The sequence below is a fragment of the Dermacentor albipictus genome, chromosome 2, assembly GCF_038994185.2.
Source record: "Dermacentor albipictus isolate Rhodes 1998 colony chromosome 2, USDA_Dalb.pri_finalv2, whole genome shotgun sequence".
In the NCBI taxonomy this organism is placed as follows: domain Eukaryota; kingdom Metazoa; phylum Arthropoda; class Arachnida; order Ixodida; family Ixodidae; genus Dermacentor; species Dermacentor albipictus.
Window position 1 is genome coordinate 149,528,086 of NC_091822.1, and position 22,480 is coordinate 149,550,565.

Consider the following 22,480-nt stretch of genomic DNA (forward strand, 5'->3'; position numbering starts at 1 on the left):
AATGAAAGGTGACCAAGAATTGAAGGTTTGAACAGCTGAGGTAGGTTTTCATATTACATTTCTGAGTCTTCCTTGCAATTCCTCTCTATGCTGGCCTGACTTGCGTATACATATACACAAATGCTTTCTGCTCACTGCTGAATTATGCATCCTACCACGACCGCATATATTAACTTTTCGATCAAGCTGGCAGATCTTCCTGACAGCCATCTTTCTTTTGTGTCTTTCTTTCTGAAATTCTTCACTCTCGACAGGGCCTTTCGGATCGTTCGTTAGGAGACGTCGTCTCCTAGAAACTGCGACGGCAAACTGCACTAAATGTGTTGCTTCTGTTACCCAGACAGCTCCTCTCAGAGGCTAGGTCTGAACGTAAATAACGCCATCACTTAGAGTGTTGAAAGAAAGGTAGGGACCGTGACACGACCGATGAAATGGAAAACGATAGACTTAGCGTCGAAGAAGAGGAAGGTGGCCGGCTGATGGGAGAGCAAGCAGGCGTAAAAAATTTGGGAGAGCAGTTCGCCTTCGATACTTGATTAAGGCTGCAGGGTCGCCACGCTGTCTTTTCTTTTTTCTAGTCTTTCCTTCTGTCTTCCCTCTCAGACTGGCGGTGTGTGTGGATCTCTATAGAGCGGGGATAGCCGATATCCCAGCTGATTGATTACGAGGAAGAATGCGAAAAAGGGGTCCGGTCACGTAATGAGGGGAACAGAAAAACGTTGGTCTGTTGTGATAACAGAACAGGTGCCAAGAGAGAGAGAGAGAGAAAACGCACTTGATTGCGGCAGAAGATCAGGAGGGGAGTTATGAGATTAGAAAAATCTTCCGGCATGGACTGGAGTAAGCCGAGGCGGGGATAACATGAGTTAGCGGGAGCCTTCGTGCTGTAGTGTAGGCACAGATGGGCCGCGGCTGTGGCCGATGACGACGCTGCAATCTTCAGGAGCGTTGGTGCCCATACTTAGTCCGTACCTGCGCAATCAACCCGTATCAGAATGCGGTAACCGTATTTAGCTGACAGCCGCCGATAATACGCAATGAATACATTAAAGAGGCATAGCTCAAGAAAAAAATAGTCTCCACTTTTTATTTCGTTGAATTGGCCGCTCTGCACATTATTTAAGCTAAAGCTCAGTTGTATGCCTGGTAAGCTTCTCTCCGTGTCTTGGCTGATGACATAGAAAAAATGGAATACGGAACAGATAGAAAGAGATAGTGAACAGAAAGAGAGACAACGAGAGAGAGAGAGAGAGAGACAGAGAGAGAGAAACATCTTATTATTGTTCAAAAAGGGGGTTGGGTAGAGGGAGGGAGCCGACGCCCCAGACTCTTGACATTGCCTGCGTCTGTGCAAGTTAGCTTCTTCTTACGCAGTGTAGATATGCAGCGCAGCACGCTTTGCAGGAGCAAAAGAAAATAGAGTTTACGCATAAGGCGGCACAAGGCCCACCTAAGCGCCTGGGTTAAAGCGGGCACTTAATGCAGATCGTTACTGAAGGTGCTGCGTGCTAGGCGGTTGCAGCCGTACATATAATGTTTCTTTCTTCTATCCTTAGGAAGACAGCTCTTCTCGGAAGAAAGCAGCGCGCTTGCATCATATTTGTTAACAGTAAATAATGCGATACAATGTAGCCTTTAATTAATTTCACTTAAGTGCGCATTAACTGGTTCGTAACCACTCCACTCTGATAAAAATGTTTCTTTTCTCAGCTGCAGCTCTTGCATTGTCAGGGCAAGACTTTTCACCTAGCGAAAATGTCGGAAGTGTTCTTGCAGTCGAGGTCGCACAGATTTAAGGTTGTGTGTGAAAAATGGGTCGCGTACGCTAGAAAACATCAGCTAGCACCAGCTATACACCTTGAGGGTGGGGAAGGGTCCGCATTTCTGCACTGACAACTGGCACTTAAACTGTACGAAGCGAGTATTTTAAATAATAATAATAATAATAATAATAATAATAATAATAATAATAATAATAATAATAATAATAATAATAATAATAATAATAATAATCTTATTTTACTGCCTACTTCACGAAAAAACCCTCTCCCAGCTATCTGCAATTACACTCGTTCTGCCGCAAGCTGATTCCAACTTGCGCCTACAAATTTGCGAATTTCATCATACCACCTGATTTTCTGCTGTGCTCGACAGCGCTTCCTGTCCCTTCGTAGCCATTGTGTAAGTCTAACGGTCCACCGGTTATCTGCCCTACGCATTACATTACCTGCCCAGCTCATTTTTTTCTCTTAATGTCAGCTAGAATATCGGCAATGCCCGTTCGCTGTCTGATCCAACCGGTCTCTTTCTGTCTCTTAACGTTACTCCTAACACTTTTTTTCGTTCCATCCATGTTTGCGCGGCTTTTAACTTATTCTCAAGCTTCTTTATTAACCTCCAGGTTTCTTCCCCCATGTGTAAGCTCCGGTAGAATGCAATGGTTGTACACTTTTCTTTTCAATGGCAGTGGTAAGCTTCTAGTCAAAATTTGGTAATGTCTCCCGTATGCACCCTATCCAATTTTATTCTTCTGTAAATCTCCTTCACATGATCAGGCTCCCTTGTGAGTAATTCACCGAGACAAACGTACTCCTCCATAGACTCTGGACGCTGATTGGTGATCGTGAATTGTTGTTTCTTTGCTAGGCTATTGAACATTACCTTTGTATTATGCATATTTATCTCCAACCCTACTTTTATAGTTCTTCGATTAAGGTCATCAATCATTTGTGGCAATTCGTCCCCAGTGTTGCTGCACAGGACAATGTCATCTGCAAAACAAAGGTTGTTGAGATATTCGCTGTTGATTCTCACTCCTAAGCGGCCCCAGTCTAATAGCTTGACTACTTCTTTTCTAGCAACCAGTAAATAGCATTGGACAGATCGCGTCGCCTTACCAGATACCTTTCTTGATAGGGAAGGGAGAATCAAAGTAGCTGTGGAATCTTTGTAGATATTTTTTTTAATTTTCGAAGATATTTAGTATTTATCCTGTACTCCTTTATTACGCAGTAGCTCCAACACTGCTGTATCTCTACTGAATCAAATGCATTGCCATAATATATGAAAGCTATAAGGAGCGGCTGATTTCACTCCACAGATTTCTCAAATACGTGATTCTTGACATAGACGTGATCCACTGTAGAATATCATTTCATGAAGCCAGCCTGTTCTCTTGGTTTAATAAATACAATTGTTGCCCTGATTCCATTGGAAATTAGCTTTGTGAATATCTTATACAATACTGGAAGCAAACTATGGGGCTCGTATTTCTTCAATTATTTAAGGTACCCTCCATGATGAATTAGTATAACGATGGAATTCTTCCAGCTCTCTGGTGCAGTTGAAGTCGTGAGGCATCGCGTATAAAGAGCCGCAAGCTGTTCAAGCGCAATATCTCTCCCATTTTTGATTAAGTTGAGTGTTATTCCATCTGCTTCTGCCAATTTTCCGTCGGGAATGTCTCGCAAGGCCCTTTTAACTCCATCACTAGTCATAAAAGGAGCCTCTGAATGGTGTTCATCACTACTTCTGTTGAATGTTGCATGGCTGCTCTGGGTTCTGTACAGGTCAATACAGAACTCTTCTGCTGCTTTTGCTATATCATACAAATTGCTGATGACACTTGTACACGCGTTGCTGAATGGACTCAGTTTTCAGTTTTACGTATGCAGGGGCGCTGAATGATCATGCATTTCTTATCTACACATGCACATACGCCGACGATAAAAAAAAGAAAGAAAACTTCGCTCACATATCGCGATCACGTGTCAGCTCTCGACGTTCATTTGAGCGCTGCGCTCTTGGCAGGCCCTTGAAAGGGCATAGCTCCAAGAGCACTGTTTACTGTTTCGCGTCTTAGGCGATTTTGATTACGGTAATGTATTGAGCTCCCGCTAGGTAACGTCGCGCAACGTGCCCTTTTTAAGCAAGTGACAGGGGCCTCTCATACTTTACCGGGGATTCTTTACCGCATGCGCTCACTTCTAAGGTTCTTTTTTTTTTGGCTCGTGATCCACGCGCACCACACCCGCAATTGCGTGCCCAAACCTTCAAGTTTTCTTTTTCTTTTTTGTAGCCCTGTCTTCTAAATAGCAGAGAGCGTTCTTGCAACTTACAAGACGAAGGCAAGAGCAATAACGACGTGTCGCAACGTAAGTCTACAGAAACGACGCGCCACTGGCTCGCAGGAGCTTTCGTGACAGGCTTAGACGAAGTCTCGTTTCCGACGACCTTGTTCCCAGGTGCGGTGTCGCTTAAAACGAGCGTGTTCGCTACCATTGCGTGCCTCAGCGCGTTACCGCAGCCTTTCTCGTTGTTTCTTCGCGTATTCATTTGTAGCTTGCTTGTTAATTTCTTGCCACTGCTATACGTTTATACCACTGGCAATGCTCTGACTCGCATTTCTCTCTTCTCTCTTATGTTTCTTTTTATTTTAGGTTTATCTTCACGTAGCACTCTCTTCCAGCGTCGTTTCCTTTTTCCTTTCCTTTCTTTTTTTCGTTTTCACTTAGCCTGCCTTTCGAACCAAACCTTTTCTGTTCGCTCTCCGTGGTCTGAGCGGTTTCTCTTTTAACAAGACAAACGTTTCCGAGTTGTACGATGCGATGCAAGGCGCCTGTCGAAACGTGCACTATGCTGAGCTACATGTCTCCCTTTTCTGCTAGCTTTTCTTTCTTTTCTTAAAAATTTAGACATTCTCGCTCCTCGCTCGATCTGTCGGAGTCATCTTGTGCAACCGTCGTGTCTTTCCTTTCGTCGTCCCGGTAGTCATATTTTTTTTGGCTCCCTCTATCTCCATGTTGTTGCTTAATATTTTCTCTCTTTTTTTTGCACTTTCTTGTACGCCACACAGAGGTGACAGGAGGATTCCGTTTAACGTTCTCGCGATCCGACACGACCAGGACTCGGCGCAAACATCCGCTGACTTGTTCCTACGTGCTCTCTTTAAAACACGCTCGCGTTCTCTGTTTTTCCGACGGCGGTGAAAAACAATACCCGCGGTGGAGTTTATCGCCAACTTGAATTTTCCACCGTCCGCGTACTGTCTTCCTCGGTATTCCGTTAGTTTGTTCAGAGGTACTTTTTCCTGTGACTACTTGTCAGGATCGCCGTGTTTTACAGCTTCTCTTCCTATTTCTTCTTTTTATTGCGCTTCTCTTGTACCCGCCTTTCCCTGTATACTGTTTATTTTCGCAGTTCGTCTCGCTGAACCGGCTGTTGAATGTGGGGCGTACAACATCTGCGATTCTCTCGCGCTTGGCGTGTAGCTCGCCATCGCCGTCTGTGAGAACATACCGAACATCATTCTTTTACCCTTGTCGGTGTCGCGCCTAGCCGCGTTTCTCTTTCGCCTTTCTTTCTTCTTTTTCCGTTCTTTTTTTCGTTCCTTGCTTTTCTTTCCTCCTTTTTTCTTTCGTTCGTTCTTTTCTCTTTCTTTCCTTCTTTTCTTCCTTTCCTTTTTCTTTCATTGTTTCTTTCCTTCTTTCTTTCTTTCTTTCGTTCTTTCTTTTTTCTTTCGTTCTTTCTTTTCGTCTTTCTTTTCATGTTTCTTTCTTACATTCCTTCTTCCTCGGTTCCTTCCTTTCCACTTTTCCCACCTATCGTTTCTTTTTTCTTCTCAAGTCATTCTATTCGTCGCTGATTTTTGCATACCGTAGATCTAGATAAGTTGTGTGACTCACGGTTATGCCGCGTTCCCTGTGTTTGCCTGCTCTATTCCTCTTCGTTCTGTAAATCCAACGAGAGGCTGCCGCCCATCGCTTGCGTAGAAAAGAACGAAATGGAAAGAATCAAGAAGGAAAGGAAAAGAAACAGGGAACGGAGGGGCAGCTAGCCTGCTATGTTATTTTTTTCCCAAGAAGCGAACGATAGTACAGGAACAGAGTGGCAAAAAAAAAACAGCAAGAAAGAAAGTATGTGAGTATGAGGTAGGATAAGCCAGGTTCGGGAATTTCGCAGCCAGATCCCGAATTCCCGCAAGATCGCGATTTGTTCCAGACGTTAGCGCAGAAAGAAGGGGGGTGCGCTGCGGACGGTTGGCGTTATGTGCCTCCCCCCGCGGGACGGACAAAAGCGGCTTTGCGGATTCACTTGGCTTCGTCTCCGTTCGCGTCTGTTTGCTTGTTTGGCGTTCTGCGTGCGCTCAGCCTAAGCCTAGCGCCCGCGACGCGCTTGTGCGGTTTTGCGATTCGATGACACAGCTGGTTTCTCGCCGGCTGCTATTCTTCGACGGCGACGAGAAGTCGGTGCGACGTGTAAACGGAGCGACAGCGGAAGTGTCTTGTTTTGCCTTCATTCTCATCTTAGCAGGTTCTTCTACGACACATTTGCTAAAGGAAACTCTGTTGCTGAGGTTGTTGGACTACAGGTAGCTAGATGGCCAGTAGACGGGTACACGTAATCTTCGTTATTGTGGCTTCAGACAGGGGAAGAAAACTTCGCTTCAAAATACCACCAATACCACCGCCTTACATGCAGCTCGTTCGATATATTGACGGGCCGGAGGTGCTGCAGTGAAATCAGCGGCGGCATACTTTCACGCATCTTTCATATTGCTTTTTTTTTCTTTAATTGAAGTGCTGACAGCGCGAGAAGCCATTTTATTTCATTTGTTGAGTTACTACAGCAAAAACCACCGCGTTTGTAGGCGACGATCGTAAGCGCTCTCTCTCTACCCATATGCACGCACACGTGCACACGCACGCAATCGCGGGCGTTTGTCAATTCGTCGCGTTACACTAACGCACCGGCGCCATTTGGGTTCGATGTTCGAGGAGATGAAATTCGCACTTTTTTTTCCCCCTCGGCTTAGTAACCAAGATTTCTCGCCATACAAGTGAACGCCAAACCTAGGAAATATGCTTGGCCGGTCTTAATTAACTTAGCATTGATCTCCCTCAAAGAAGACAAGATTTGAAAAAATAAATAAAGGTTGTGGGACAGAAGAGAAAATGAAAGAAAAAAAAATCCCCCAATGAAGGCGACATTTGAAAAAAAAAACATAAGCGTTGCGGGACAGGAGAGAACATAAAAAGAAAAAGGAGTGAAACGGTGAACGAAGAATAAAAAGCGTGGAGAGTGTTGAAGAAAGCGGAAAAAGAGAGGAGAAAAAGAAAAAGACGGCGAGGCAGTCCGAGCAAACACTCAGTTCGTGGAAGCGAAAAAGAAAAAGGAGGAAGAAAAGAACTTTCTCGTCGTCTCTAGGGGAGAACTGCCGCCACCGTCACGTCCGGTGGCGGATCGGCCGTTCCCCCACGCCAGAGGCTCGGCCACTTGCACAACGTCGCATTAGCGGGCCTGTCGCATTGGGCGAGAGTGCGCAATTTCTCGCGCATGCGAACTGCAGAGGGGATCCGACGCACGCGGCGAAGCATCTTTCTGCGACAACTCAGAATAGAGGCCCCTCCAACTTTCGTACGTGGTTTGGCTTTCAAAATTGCTTTTTCTTTACTGTCAGTGTCTTTACCTACTTTTTATTTCTTTTTGTTAATGTAAACCTAGAACGTCGACAGCCTTCAGACATAACTCGCTTCTCGTTTGTTTGTCCCGCCTGAAGTGACGAATTATGGGAACGGATTTCGCAAGTTGACGGAAGGATTAAGGTGCGAGGAAAAAGGGGGCGCAGATCGCGCATGTCCAGGACAACGCCGAGTTTATGTCTAATCAACTGGCTCGAGCAAAAAGTTCCACTACAGCAGATTTTCCCGAATGTTTGCGAATTCACTCATGGCAGTTTCAAATCTCCAACTCCCGCCGTGGTCGGACCTGCAATTCCCCTCTTATCCCCTTAAAGTGTCTGTCAACAGAGTCCCGAAATGGCGTGAGTTCCCTTGCGTGAGCCTGACATGCGAAGCATGAAAGACACGATGAATGCAAGAAAGCGTGGTCGAAGTTTAAAGCCCAAAATCTGGGGAGCACGTTCTAAAATCTTGAGAGCAGTACCTAAAAAAAAAAAAAAACGCACAATGCACGCATAATCTCTTACGGTGGTTGGTAAATATTAAAAAGAAAGGACAGCTTGTCACTTCAAACAAAATGCTGTCAGTGGAACTGACGTCTCGTTAAGGGTGTTGTCGCACGAGGCAACAAGTTTGGCTAACCTCGTACGCAAACAATCGCGGCGCCTCCCAGAAGTGAGATTTGTTTGAAGAGTCGATTAGACCACCTGTCCTAGGGTTTAGTCGAAAAGTAAAAACGAAACGAAAAACGAAAAGTAATGGTCGACAACCTACAAAAAAGCGGTCTCACGCACGGGACCTTTGAAGGTGTTGTTTTTCCCGGAGGGCCAGCGGCATTGAGGAAGAGAGCGCAACGACTTCTGATAGCCTTCCTGCGAGACACGGGGCTCATCGACACCTGGTGACACACCACTGATCTCAACTCAAAGGAGGATCAGGCGGAACAATTGCCGGCTATGTATGCCAGGCTAACCCCGCCTGCTTCAACATCACCACCACCACCACCACCACCACCACCACCTAGGGTTTAGTCGGTGTCGGAAGTGCCACAGGAAACACGTTGTTTGCGGATAGTACCGACCTGCTTGTTGCCGCGTTAGACCTAAACGCCTTTGAGAATTGTGAACCTAGGGCCCTATATAACGTAAAACCGTTCCTATTTTCATTCCTACCTCCTGACGTCAAAGGTGCGTAACGGTGACGCAAGCAACTAGCGGTGAGAGTCGGCGTTGTTTGAACACAGCCGAATCAAATGCTGTCCTCGTTTTTGGGAGGTTTCTTTTTTTTTGCTTTAATTGCGAATATCATTGCCTACGTTGACAGGCGTTTTTCATTTAATCACCTGACAATAGGCGAGGAACATACAGAAGTGGAGATGCTTGCAGTAGGCTCGAAAGAGGGCGGTGAAAGTGATAACCGGATTCGGAAGGTTGTGCCGGAGTCGACGACTGGCCTGCTTCGCCTTTCTTGACCTTCGGTGGCTGGACGAAAATCGCGGTGGCGTGCAACGGAAGGTTAAAAATGCCGCTATAACTGAGCCTCAGCAAAGAAGAGTTTATTGCACGTTTATTTTATGACGCAAGGGTGGTGTGTGGCCAAAGTACGCCGGAACAATATTGCCTGATTTTGTTACGAGTGTTCGTATGCGCCATAGCAAGATTTCTAATGCTATAGCGTTAGACAGGTCAAAGCTTTGCCTTAGGCTATTTAGGGAGGTATGCCCTCGGCGAAGCAACTGGCAGTGTGAGAGCGATGGCGCAGGAAAGGTGGTGTAGCGGTTTGGTGGGACGTGGAGAGCCACGTGACAAGCGGAGCGGCGGCGCGAAGTGCAGGTGGAGCGGGGGAGCAAGGGCGGAGGTTGCGGAGTTTGTGCGGACGTGCGCAAGGCCACCCACCGCACTGCTCTGTTCGGGGTTAGCTTTACTTACGCAGTAGATATCTGCGGTTCACATATGTATGTGTATGCGTGCTTGGTTATGTGCTGATATGGTCAATGTGCAATGAGCTTCAGCGATAGCTACCTGTTATGTTATAATAGCGTTAGCTGTGTCACGTATGTATCGCGCAAAAAAGCAGTCATTGTGTTGTCATGTTTCGGTTGACTGTCAGTGATGTAGACCATAAGTTGCAGAATATAGGCCGCAGCAGTTAGACAGCGGCAGCATATTTTAATGCCATAACTCGCAAATAGCCAGGACGTAGACTAAGTGCGCGCGATTGTCGGTAAATAACAATCAAATTACGTAATCTCATTACGCTGTCTCATTAAAGTGATTCAGCGGTATCACGAGAACTTGCGACGGCCTGTTCCCTTATTGTTACATTGAGGAAACCCTAAAGCGCACCAGATAGTCAGCCTTGCGTATGCGTACAGGCGCGCACACACACACGAAAGTCGTTCCGCTCAAGGAGTACAAGGGGAAACAACAGAATGACCCACGAAGCCAGCTGGCGTGGTTGGTCGGGAGGGTTGTCAGGGCAAAAGGCCGCAGTTGAAGCGGTTCGTACTGTCGCGTCGATACATGACGACAAGCGAGCAAAGTTATCAGCTCTGTTTGTTGGTTTTAGCGAACTGCAGAAACAACTAGTAATGCGGCGAAACGGCTCTATTGATCTCCGATGCTCGCGGCTGCTGCTTCGTAGCGCGCGGCGGTGGTGCGCTGTTGACAGACAACTGCAAGCAAAGCACCTTTATTTTGTTTTTGTCGAATTCACGACGCGCTTCTGTTTTGTGCTCCGCGAATCCAAAGCCGTATACACGGTTGGCCTCTGTTATATTAGTTCCTTGTTTAAAGCATAGGGTTTCTACAAAAGTTACTAGAGCGAACTCTACCGCTACGATCGTTCCCCTATACCACAGGAATTTTGGTTAGTACATGCATTTATTTGTCTGTAGTCTTCGTGCTTGTGAATTGAAATATTCTTGTATCGCTGTTCATTGCTCCTTACCTTAGCAAATTTCCAAGCAATCATACTTTTCTAAAGCCAACAAGGTGCTTACTCTCGGCGACCACACATGTTTGCTACAAATTGTCGCATTTATGACGCAATATTTCGTTGGAATGTGATCAAGCCATTTGGAATCCAGAAAGATAAAGTTTAGGCAAGTCCACGTACCCACGTAACCATCATTCCCATGAAGGCTTGTCCACCATGTACTGGCAGCTCCTGTTGACGGCAGCACCACAGTAACTCAATTGTTTTAAAGCACAGAGTTTCTCTCTACATCACTTAGAGGAAAAGCTCGCGTCGCGCCGCTGTTGTATGCACGGAAATGCAGGGACGTGGTGGCGTCGGATCGGCATCGTTCCCGGGCCGCTACTGAGATGCTATTCCTGACATTGTCGAATTCCGCGATGTTGTGAAAGTTGGAAACGGCGGCATTTTGAGCCAGTCAGAGACGCCGTAGCCGCCCTCTGGGCCAATCAGAGCTGGCAAGTTGGCGGATCCGGCAATATGGCGGAATTCGACCCTGACCAGAATAGCATCCCAGATTAAGTGAAGTAAGAAAGCTCAATTCAACTCCTAAAGAAGCTGATGCAGCACACGCCAGAAAGGATCTAAAGTGCGAAATACAAATGCCACGCCCACTTAAAATACTATCAGCTCCTGCTTCCCATGACGTCATAGCATTTGACGACATCGGTACGGGATTAGTTAATTGTCTGGCAATGCTTTGCGGAGTGCACTGCCGTCTCAAGGCAGTGAAAAGGCTCAACATGGAGATGTCCGGAAGCTTTGCTCGCGATATCAATAGCGAAAAATGAGAAAGTACAGTTACTCCAGCCACCTGACTCCGCATTCATATCATCGGCTGCGCACTTTGGGCGCGAAATTCAAAACGCGATCTTCAGGGGCAAACGGCGGTGGCGGGCTTGTTGGTCAGTCATGTTTAATTGTGTGACGTTGACCCAAAAAGGAAATCCTGCTTTCCTGCGGCGTTTTGCGGCGTTTTAATCATGCCCGAAATTCTGCGATAACACAGCAATTATGTTACGACCGAGTGTCGTAAATACGCATGCTAATACATGTTGATAATGCTGCGCGTCCATTATTGCTCAGGCAGACACGTACCACCTAATATGGACATGTCCAGGCTTACAGTCGGAACGCTCACGTCTCCTACTACAAGCAGGCCTCCGCTACAGTGTCACAACCGACTATGAACGCTGGATACATGATAACAGATTCCGCAAAACAGTGCTTCAATTAATACACAACACAGACCTCACAGCACACATATAATACACATATATGCACATATACACATAAAGAATTATGCCTTAAGAGCAAGTCTGTATGGCAATAATAATAACAAGAAATCCTATCGACATTGTTAACTGAGAGTTGCTGTAATGCGGGCGGCCTTAGGATATATAACTTTTTTTAAATGTTGCTAATACAGTTACGCTTGTACGCTGCTGTGAAGTTCCACGAAGGGCAATGTTCGAAATTCTTGAACAAGCACAGATATCGCGGTTCTGCAACCGCGTCTGCCAGAACATCTTAAGTGGGCAAAGCGTGGTATATGAATTCGCAGCTTACCTGAGGTTTTTAATATGTTTACGGCGGTTAAGTGGCAGTTCTACTCACAAATCAGAGGTAAAATTTTGGAGAGGTGTGCAATATATAAATTTTGTCCGCTTTCGATTTATCACCAGGTGCTCCTTACCGAATCGTAAATTGTCTGGATAAATAAAAACGTTGCTTCCTACAGCATATTCCGTTTATTTTAACGTTTCCTTTTGAATGCAAGAAACCTCTTAAAATTCAACGATGCGGTCGCGGTGAAAAACAATTTATCCGTTCCATTGTATTTAGAAAGGATCTTCGGGGTTAAAACTTGGTCTTAACACTGACTTAGTGTGCACGATCCTTCTTTTTCTGTTCAATCGTGTAAATCATCTTCCCACAGTCATAGGTTGGCTAATGAGTCAACTTTCGTTAATCATGGTATCAAAAAAAAGAATAAATAAATAAAGGAAGGGCACCACACCGCGTCTTCTTCAGAGAAGAAAATTTAACACTTATTAACCACAGAAGAGCATAACGGAGTTAAAAGCTGTTTAGTTAAAGCCATTTACTCAACTTTCAGACGGCTCCGAGAATGAGTCGTTTATGAGATGAAGGTGACTTCTCTCTCTCTCTCTCTTTTTGCTAAGCGCCTCACTGTGCAGATACGTTTATTTGCCAAAGTGGTCCGTTTCAGTAATAACCCGGATAATTACTGGGGAAATGTCGCTTGAATAATTGACGCGAGATCGATATATGCTGCGCGAATGAAAGAATACGGAGATCAGACCAAAGCGCGCATATACGCCTCATCGTGAACTCGAGCGGCGGCGCTTCGTCTACGACCGAACGGCGCGGCCCGTTTTTCGAATGAAATTTTGAATCGAACGCTTTGGTATTGCAGTAACCTAAATCTGCTTCCTTCGAATTCCGGCGCTGTTATTCTAATGTTGTTCGTCACAGTCTCGTTATTGAAACTGCGCACACGTGTGTGTGTGTTTTCTCTTTGCTAGTTACTGTTTTATCGTAGTTCTTTTTCTTGCATTCTCTTCGTTTTACTGAGATCTTTATCCTCATCGCCTACCTATTCCTAACTTATTTCTGTCCTCTGCTTCCTACCTGGAGCATAACTAGATCTCGCATATTAGGGGTCCCGACAAGTGTGAAACTGAATTTCTATCCGCCTTTTGTCGCCCCCTTTATTTAGCCATTCCTTCCTCTTTGAATGGAGTAGTGAATGTCTATTGTCGGGGGTTCCGACTTGTTTCCCTTCCCAACGCTGCCTGGGTTTTTGCGAATCAAATTTCGTTATTCTGACTAGCGTGTATGTGACAGTGTTCTCGAGCTTCTATCGCTATTCCACATTCCTCTTTTCGGCTTGTGGAAATAGGATGGCGCAGCAGCGGTCTACAATGAGGGTTGCGCTATTCGTAAAGAAACATGTACTATAATTCCAGTTTTTGTTTCATTGTTGTTGCTGCGCTTTTTTTTTTTTGTAAGGCAGTGTCAATGCAGTTTAATACTGTCGTAGGTCACAGCGCGAACGTGTTTTGTCACTTTTATCTTAGCAGCAAGTCCGCGCTCTCAACTGCCGCCTCGGTGCCTCTGATGACCCATCGCGTAAGCGATCTCGGTGGTACCCTATCTTTGCATAACAAGAATGAAAAAAATAAAAATAAAGCAAAATAGCCAAACTCGGTATGCTCGATCCAGTGACTGTTCTGCAATGCATTCCTTCACATGACCTAGTCGTGTGACAGACGCCACTATGCTCTTCAATAAGATTTAATTTATAAAATTTGTGGGTGTTGCATAGGCGATGGATAGAAGGTTGGAGGCGTATGTACATTTTTGTATACAAAATACAAGCACAAGCGACATACACAGCGCTGTGTATGTCGTCTTCGCAGTCCTTGTCTTTCGCGCTGTACGTTATTTTTGATCATGAATTACCAACTGGCTCAAGCAACCACCCTAGTTTGCTATAGCTCGCGATGATCACACCCTCGTATTTAGAACAAGACATTATGGAATGCCCACTTGCTCAGCCATCACAGCAGAGGGCGACTAAGGCATTGCTACAGTTTTTATGGAACAAACCTGCACGAACGGGCATTCGCCTTAGCTGCTGTGAACTTTGACCACGCACTGTGATCGTGTTTGTTGTGTTCATATAGGAGGTTGTGGCCAAGTACTACACCAGGGTGGCCAATCCTGCTCTGGTGAGGGAGTGCGTTACCGGTTCTGGTCACCGGGATCAGGCCACACTCCAGGCCTGTTTGTGCAATTTTATCAACACGCGGATTCTTTTTTTTAAGGGTTACGGAATGGATGCCAAGGGAAGGGAAGCGTAGCAGAGGGCGGCAGAAAGTTAGGTGGGCGGATGAGATTGAGGAGCTTGCAGGCGCGGCATGGCCACAATTAATACATGACCGGGGTTGTTGGAGAGGTATGGCAGAGGCCTTTGCCCTGCAGTGGGCGTAACCAGGCTGGTGATGATGATGATGATGATGATGATGATGATGATGATGATGATGATGATGATGTGATCGTGATCGTGATGTGATCTGGGACCGCGTTGTTCAATTTTGATCTTGTATATATTTTTACCTCCCGCTACAACCCTACCCCTCCCCTCTTTTCCCACCCACCCTCGCTTTCCTCGTTGTCCAGTGCAGGGTAGTAAACTGGACTTTCTGTTCTGCTTGACCTGTGGGCCTTTCTCCTTTGCTTCATCTTTGATGCTAAGGTGAAGCAACTGAAATAAAATGAAATGAGTTTAGTTCGCACCATGTACAAGAGCTGATAGTAGGACTGCCGATAAAACATGCAGTTGTGCAGCTTGACGAGCCCACAGCCCCTAGCTAACTATAATTTGGCATCAACGTGATACAGCGCAGACGATTATCACAAAATCAGCTTGCACAAGCAGTGAAGTTTATCTTAAACAATTAGAATCAATGGGCAAAATAAAGCATTTCATACGAGAATAATGTTATTAATATGTAATAGCCAAAATAAGGTACACATTTCACTTAGCTTGCGATAATTGCAAGCAAAATATATCAAGGTTGTTATATGATAGTCATTAAGAAGCGAAGGCAATGTAAAGCGCAGACGCTACTTGCTAGAATTCAGACGAGGTTTATGAAAAACCTAAGGCTCACCATGCCTTGTTGGGTAATGCAATCTATATTGCTGTAAGTGTGTCATACACGGGACAGCCAAGATCCATTACGATCACAAAATATATAAAAAACACACTGAAGCAACAACAAAAACAAGGCGTCATCCATGTAACCTATTTACGAACACGATCTCTTCCGCTGATCGAGGGCCCACGATTATTTATTTACGTTAGAGATTGCGCTATTGCTGCATCCTGAGAAATACAGCCTATACTTTATGACATGTCGATGGCGGGAAAGAAACACGAAGCGAACAATCCATACTTTGAAAAAAGCGGGATAAGAAGTTTAGTTTTTATGTGCGTGCAAACATCGACCTTATAGCGGTCGAGGGATAACTTTCCGAGATTAGGGAGACCGCCCGCTCGCGAGGCGGATATAAATCCTGTTGTGCTTAAGACGACGTCAAGGCCAGGAAGTGGAACCAATTTGCTCTTATAGCTGTTTGCAATACCGGCAATGCGATGGGTTTTGCGCCGGCACGGGGGCGTGATACTGTAGGAACGCACAGGCAACGCTGCCCAAGGACGTGTTGAGCAAGTCCTGCGGGGCCTATTAGTTCGAATATATTTGTTGCTTCTGTCGTGAGGCTACACATACGAATAAATATCAATCGATCGATAGATTAAGTGATTGATTCCACGAGTGTTTTTTATACAAACGGTCGAGTTCGGTGTCTGAAAACGTAACGACCTAAAAACTTACTATTCTTTTAGAACCTGGTTAGAACAGCACCTCTGCCCCTCGCTGAAATAAAAGCTACCTTTATTCCACTATTTATTTGCATTCTTACTTTGACGGTGCAGTAGTGAAGTGCGTTTTTGTCACGTATATGGCGATAATTGCTGCGAGGCTGCTTTGTTAATCAGTAGTTTTATTAATTACACGAGCGCTTCTCAAAAGCTTTTAATGAGCTTTAGGGTTCGCCGATATCAACGATGTCTAGCAACAATCCTTTTTTGCAGGCGAAAATAAACGGGCAGTGAGTCGACTTGGTTGCGCCGCACTGGGATTGGGCCTTAACGAAATCACATAAAGGCCTAATGAGAAATGGCATATCATACCACAACACCTGCATATCTACTCAGTTATCGGGGCTATATGTAGCTTGATTTGTTTATTTATGAATGGAGTTAGTGAAATCAGGGTATGCTGTATGATTGATGACTCATCGATGGATATAACAACCGATGCTCTGGCTGACTTAGAGAAGGAATGGTTAATGTTTCATGCTCGTTGTACTGCTTCTTTAATTAATCTATTGCTGGATATTGACGGGGCGCCTGCACTCTTCCGAATTCCTTTGGACGAACTCCGTAGTGATGTTGCGCTGTTTCACTGTGAGGACACGCACGTATTTCTCTCGTTGGAGCTCGCACGCGCGCCGCAGTGCCATTTCTGCATCGTTGGCGTTTCAAGTGTTCGCCCAGAAATGGTGAGCGCTGTGACGAGACGCGCCTCGGTGACCCGCTATCCGTTTTCTCCTTTTGCGCGTTTTACTCCGCCGGCTCTGTGCGCGATGAGCCGGCCCACGTCTCGGAGAGAGAGCGCAGGGCATCGCAAATCTTCGATTCCGTTGGACTCGCAGGTTTCCCGGGGCTGCCGCGAGAGGCCGCTGCCCGCGCCAGCGTCCTCGTCGTGCATGCGGCGCCAGCCCGACTGCGGTGCGGCGACGGCGGCGCTGCCGGCGCCTGCGTCCCGCCGGGCGGGCGGCCCTAACCTCGGCCCCGGGTCGATGCTAGCGGCGCTGTCGTGCCGGGGGCCCGAGAGTAAGGCTCCCTCCTCGAGCCCCTTGGCCGCCGGAGCTGCCGGGCCGCCGAGCCTGGCCGGCGGGCTTACCCCCATGGCGCACCACCCGCCCGCGGAAGAGCGCCTGCTGCCCAACGGGAACGTGTGCCACTTCGCCGGCTGCGGATGCGCCGACGGCGTGTCCGGCGAGATCCGCGCCGCGCTCAAGGAGTGCGTCTCCAACATGCGCCAGCAACAGCAGCTGCAGCAGCAGCAGCAGGAGCAGCAGCACAGGCTTCACCAACAGCACCACCACCACGGCCACCAGCCGCAGCAGCAGCAGCAGTCCGGCGGCCAGTGCGGCTGCCCCGTGCTCCTGCGCGGCGCCTGCGAGCACCAGGCCCGTCCGGCGGCGAGCAACAACGCCGCGCCGCCGCCGGCGCCCCTCAAGTCGCTGCTCAAGCGGGCCTCGACCACCCGACCGCGGCGGGGCTCGCGCGTCCGGTTCAGCGACACGCTGACCGTCTTCTCGGAGGACTACCCGGAGGCGCAGCTGTACGTGATTCGGACGGCCGAGCTGACTTTCGCCGAGGTGTGCGCCATGTACGAGCCGCCGCCCGAGTACCGAGACCTGCCGCCGTTCGACCCGCCCGACGGCTACCGGGACGACGCGTACCTGCTGCCATTCCTCAAGGAGGCGCGCGCAGCCGCGGCCGCGGCGCGAGCGGCAGCCGCCGCAGCGACCGCGTCTCAGCAGGCATCGCAGGCCGGCATCCCGGCAGCATCAGCTCAGGTGGGTGCGCAACAGCAGCAGCAGTCGCAGCAGCAACCGCCACCGCAGCAACAGCAGCACCAGGGCTCCACGCCGCACGCTCAACCCACGCCGCCGACGCCCGTCCAGATCAGGGTGGTCGAGCGGCCGCCGCCTCCGCCGCCACCACCGAGAACGACGCCCGTGGTGACTGTCCCAGCGGTGGTCGGCGGCGGTGCGGAGGAACGCGGAAGCAGCAAGGTCGAGGACGAAACGCAGCTGCCTCCGCCTCCGACGGCCGAGATCTTGGAGGACCTGGCCAAGAAGGCTGCTCTCGAGGAAGCTCAGCGGAAGGGTGAAAAAGACACCGGCACCCAGAAACGTGGCGAAGAGGTCAGGATCGATCAGGAACGGCCGCCGGCCGCCGACGTCAAGACTACGACGGCCGTGGTAATTGTGTCGGCCGACGACGGTGGTGGCGGCGACCGGACGACGCCCGAGGACAACGACGTGAGAAAGGTGATCGTGGTGGACGAGGAGGACGACGACGTCAAACGGCGGGAAGAGTCGTCGCCCGTGTTGCCCGAGGACGAGGACGACGCCATCCTGTTGGAGTTGAAGAAGCAGCTCGAGTGCAACTCGAGCGGCGACATCGAGGCCGACCTGGCCGAGCTCCTCCCTCCGGGCCTCATCGTGGACGACGTCTCGAGGAAGGCGGTGGACGACGTCATCGACCTCAAGGTGAGCCGTCATCGGCCGACGGTGGAAGTGCGACCGCTGAGCTTCAGGCAACCGGTGTCGGTGGCGACGACGCCGGCGTCGCCGGCCGCCACCACTCCCTCGACCGCGAGCTCGACGCCCGACGAACGCCAGGAAGACAGCGATTCGAGCGCCGACTCGCAGGATACCATCATCCTGATGACGAACGAGGAGGAGAAGAAAGTGAGTGATTCTTTACCTCTGCGACATTAAGTGGAGGGAGGGGACTTTACTAGATGAAACGCAGAGCGAGAGGTCGCCCTGAGGTAATGGCCTGCGACTCTGTTCGGAGGAAAGGGCAAGAGGAGTTGTCCTACGGTGACCTTAAGTAATTTCGCAAAGTCGGGTAGCGGTTACAGGGCTAGAATGGTGTTTTCTGATTTACGTCAAAGCCGAGCGCGACGAGGGTCTCCCATCGTGCCATGAACGGTGCAGCCTTTCTTCTTGTAAGCTTGCGCTTCACGCCGAGCTGAACACGATGGGTGTCACAATACGGGCATTCATGCAGGGCATCGTGCGTTAACCAGTCTCTTGCTTAAGGCCGATTAGTCAAGGTGGACACCAACTCTTGATGTTCGACTTGTGTACTTTAACCATGAACGGATGACCTTCAAAGAGAGACAAGACAAATGTATCGGTATTTTCGGGTTGAATAGAGAACGCCGCACAACGCGAGGGTGGTAAGTGGTGGACTCTTTTTCTTTCGATGCGGCGTTAGAATTCATGAACCCGTACAATTGCTCTGTCACGTTTTGGAAGTTCACGCATGACGAAGGGCGGTTTTTCCATTCTTCTCAGCCCCGGTAACCTGTGACTATGGAAGTGGATCAGGGTGTGTATACAAGTTAATTGCGATTTGTGACGCGTGCGGGTGATATGTCATCATCAATTTTAACGCGACTACGCACAGAATCAAATAATAAACTTTGCTTTTTGCGCAAGAAACTAAAGAACTCGCCGTCAAGTGTTAAACTCGAGGCATACCGCACTTTGGTTCGACCGGTCCTTGAGTCCGCTTCCGCAGTATGGGACCCATACTACGTTAAAGATATTGCACAAGTAGAACGAATTCAGCGTCTCGCTGCCCGATTTATTGTATCTGACTATCGGTCTTCTTCATCTGTTACTGACATGTTGCAGCGACTGAATCTAGAACCCCTCCGTGCCCGCCGAAAGATTGCGAGGCTAAAAATGCTTTATTTGATATATCAGAACAAAATCGGTCTCCCGCGCGAAAGTTATCTTTCCCGCGCACAACACAGATCTTCTAGAATTAATCACTCGAATGTTATCCACCCGTACTTTGCGAGGACGAAAATGTTTCAGAAGTCTTTTTTTTCGCTCACAATTGAAGAGTGGAATTGTCTGCCAGCGTCTGTTGTTGAATGTCCGAATGTAGACTCCTTCGGGAAATCTTTGTCATTGCACTTGATGTAACCCTCTCCTGCTAGGGCAGCATTGCTGCATGCAGAATTTTGAAATAAATAAATAAATAAATAAATAAATAAATAAATAAATAAATAAATAAATAAATAAGATTTCACCGATTTGATCCGCGTATACGAGCGTGTCCTCGAGCCAGTTCGAGCTTGCGAGGAACATTTTTTTTTAAACCTTAATTCATCTGAGCCTTTGACGGCACGTGAAGGAAGACGATAAACGTGGCCATATCATTAACTCTTCGGGGTTCTCGACATTAAACACGCATTATTAAGCATCAAACGCTCGACGTTAGAGGTTCGCACTGTTATTACCGCGGTTGTGCTGTTGTTACTACTTATATCCGTCGTTTGCTGCACTGACACATATAGGGTAATAAAGAAAGCTTCTGCAGTTAAACGCACGTTCTGATAGCTGTGGTTATGCTTCCCCGTACAGCGTGCGATCAAGGAAGCAAGAAAAACATATGGTATCGGATCATTGGAATCTAAACGTCGTAGATGGCTAATCGCGACCTTACCTACTCTCGGCCTCATATACGTAGATTATGAAGTACTTTCCTAACCTTAAAGCACCAACCCCGCGCCATTCAGGGCATACCCGTTCCTTAAGAAGTACATTTATGAATATTCTCAGCAGTGGGAAGGGATGTGGGTGTGGCTGGGGAGGAGGAGGAGGGGGAGGGAATAATTGGGAATAATGGGGAATTGGGAATACCGTTGGGAATAATTAGCGAAGCCCTCCCTATACGGTATGCCGCCGGCACTGTGCCAAAGCGTCCAGGGCACCAAAGATGCGCTCATGTAACATTGCGCAATGCTCCGTAAAAGAAAGAAAAAGAAAGAAAAAAGGGGACGGGGCGCTTGTTCTTTGAGAAACGGGCGGTACAGTAAGGCTGAATCGTCACTTTCTTGCGCCACCAACGCGGCCGTATCCCTTTATCGGGCGATAATATCCGCTGATGACGGACGGGTGCATCAAAGGAACCAGCGCTCCTAAATTACCAATGCAGACTATGCTTTCTCACCCCCCTGTCTTCATCTATATCTCTTTCCCCACTGAATCGGAGCCGACACATCCGCCAAAGCGGCAACGCGAGATCCAAGACGAACGTTCGGTACTAGTATTATCGTCATATTCTCGCTCATTCTTCAGAACGCCACCGTTTCACGTTTTCCTCTCCCGTTCGCGTATATGCTAATGCTGCATAGAGTCGTGCGCCTGAGTTAAAATCAAGGATTTCGCGAGCTCGCCGCATCGGGAGTCGTTGAAGCGCAGTCTTCTTCACACATGCGCTGTCGCGATTTGACTGTCCTTTATATAGTCTCTTTTTCTTCGACGGTACCTCGCGGAACGGAAGCCACGTCCTTGCAATATCCTTAAGGCGTCCTTGAAGGCTGCGCGGTGACGGATCCCTGATTTCCTGTTTAATAAGCTGCGCTCCTCGATTCTCCCTAACGATTTTGACTTCACTTACTTCGTTCTTTCACTGCTCTTTCCTCACGTGCCTTTTTATCTCCAGCTTTGCCTCTTTTATCTCTTTTTGTCGAGATCGAGGTACGTTAATGATGCCGACGTGATGCAGGGTTGTCTCTCTGCTACTGCCCGATCACTGGCATTGCATATATATATATCTGGCGAAGGTCGTGCCACGGCTGCTACGTTAGGCAGCAACATTGCTTTTAACGCGACAGCTTAAGAGCCCCATGTTGCAGAAAATACGATGGCGGACGTCGTCTCCGCAAAAAGATTTTCGAACAGCTTATGCCCAGGTCCTCCATGTGACGCAAGCAAGCTACTGAAATTTCACACGCTAAAATATGCAGAAAAATCGCAAAGTACAACTTGCACACAACCTACAGACATGACAGCGTCGGACTGTAATTATACTATACGAGAAAACATAGTTCTGTTACGCGAAAACTCAAAGAAACGCCTTTTCCAGCGTTTCTACCATTTATAGACCGGCCGCGGCGTACGCCATTTCCGCGCGCCGGCGTGTGAGTATCTCGGGGGCCGCGGAACGGCACATCCACTTCCTTGCAATACCTCCAGAAGGCGCTCGCCACCACCGTATCGCGGCCCATGCAAGAGGTCGCGTTTGCACCACAAAGCCCGCCTTCGTGCATAGCGTTCGCAGCCAACGCTTCCCGGTGAACGTTACGGTTACATTCGCTCCAGTTTCTGGGAAGCGTGAGATGCAGTCATGGATCTTTCAATGCTGTCGCGAAAGGCGAAGTTTAAGCGTCCTCAAACTTTTTCGTATGTGTGTCAACGTCTTCCCCTGAACACGCATCAGGCCCACTGAACCTTCCCTTTAACACGCACACAGAACGGTTAGGCCGCAGGTCTTCCCTTTTATTTTAGCGAGCGAGCCACCCTATATATTTACATATATACATAATAGATCTGTGAAAACACCCGTATACTTAGATTTAGGTGCACGTTAAAGAACCCTAGGTGGTCGAAATTTCTGGAGTCCCCCACTACGGCGTGTTTCATAATCAGAAAGAGATTTTGGCACGTAAAACCTCATAATTGAATTTTTAACATAATAGATCCTGAGGAGGCTTGTCTGGCGGCATTCCCAGCATGCTACTCCAGATAAATAGGATGAAAAATGAAATAATATGCGCAGTTCA

The 22,480-nt window shown here is 47.9% G+C and overlaps 1 protein-coding gene across 3 annotated transcripts in view; it reads left to right on the forward strand.

The window, feature by feature from the left end:
• LOC135899814 (bromodomain-containing protein 4-like) overlaps positions 1-22,480 on the forward strand; it is a 395,916-nt gene that overhangs the window by 351,920 nt on the left and 21,516 nt on the right. For all 3 annotated transcript variants that reach the window (XM_065429162.1, XM_070534101.1, XM_065429161.1), the window contains one exon: positions 16,749-18,581. In XM_065429162.1, the coding sequence (XP_065285234.1) occupies positions 16,803-18,581 (1,779 nt within the window). In that variant the 5' untranslated portion in view covers positions 16,749-16,802. The remainder of the gene's footprint in view (positions 1-16,748; positions 18,582-22,480) is intronic.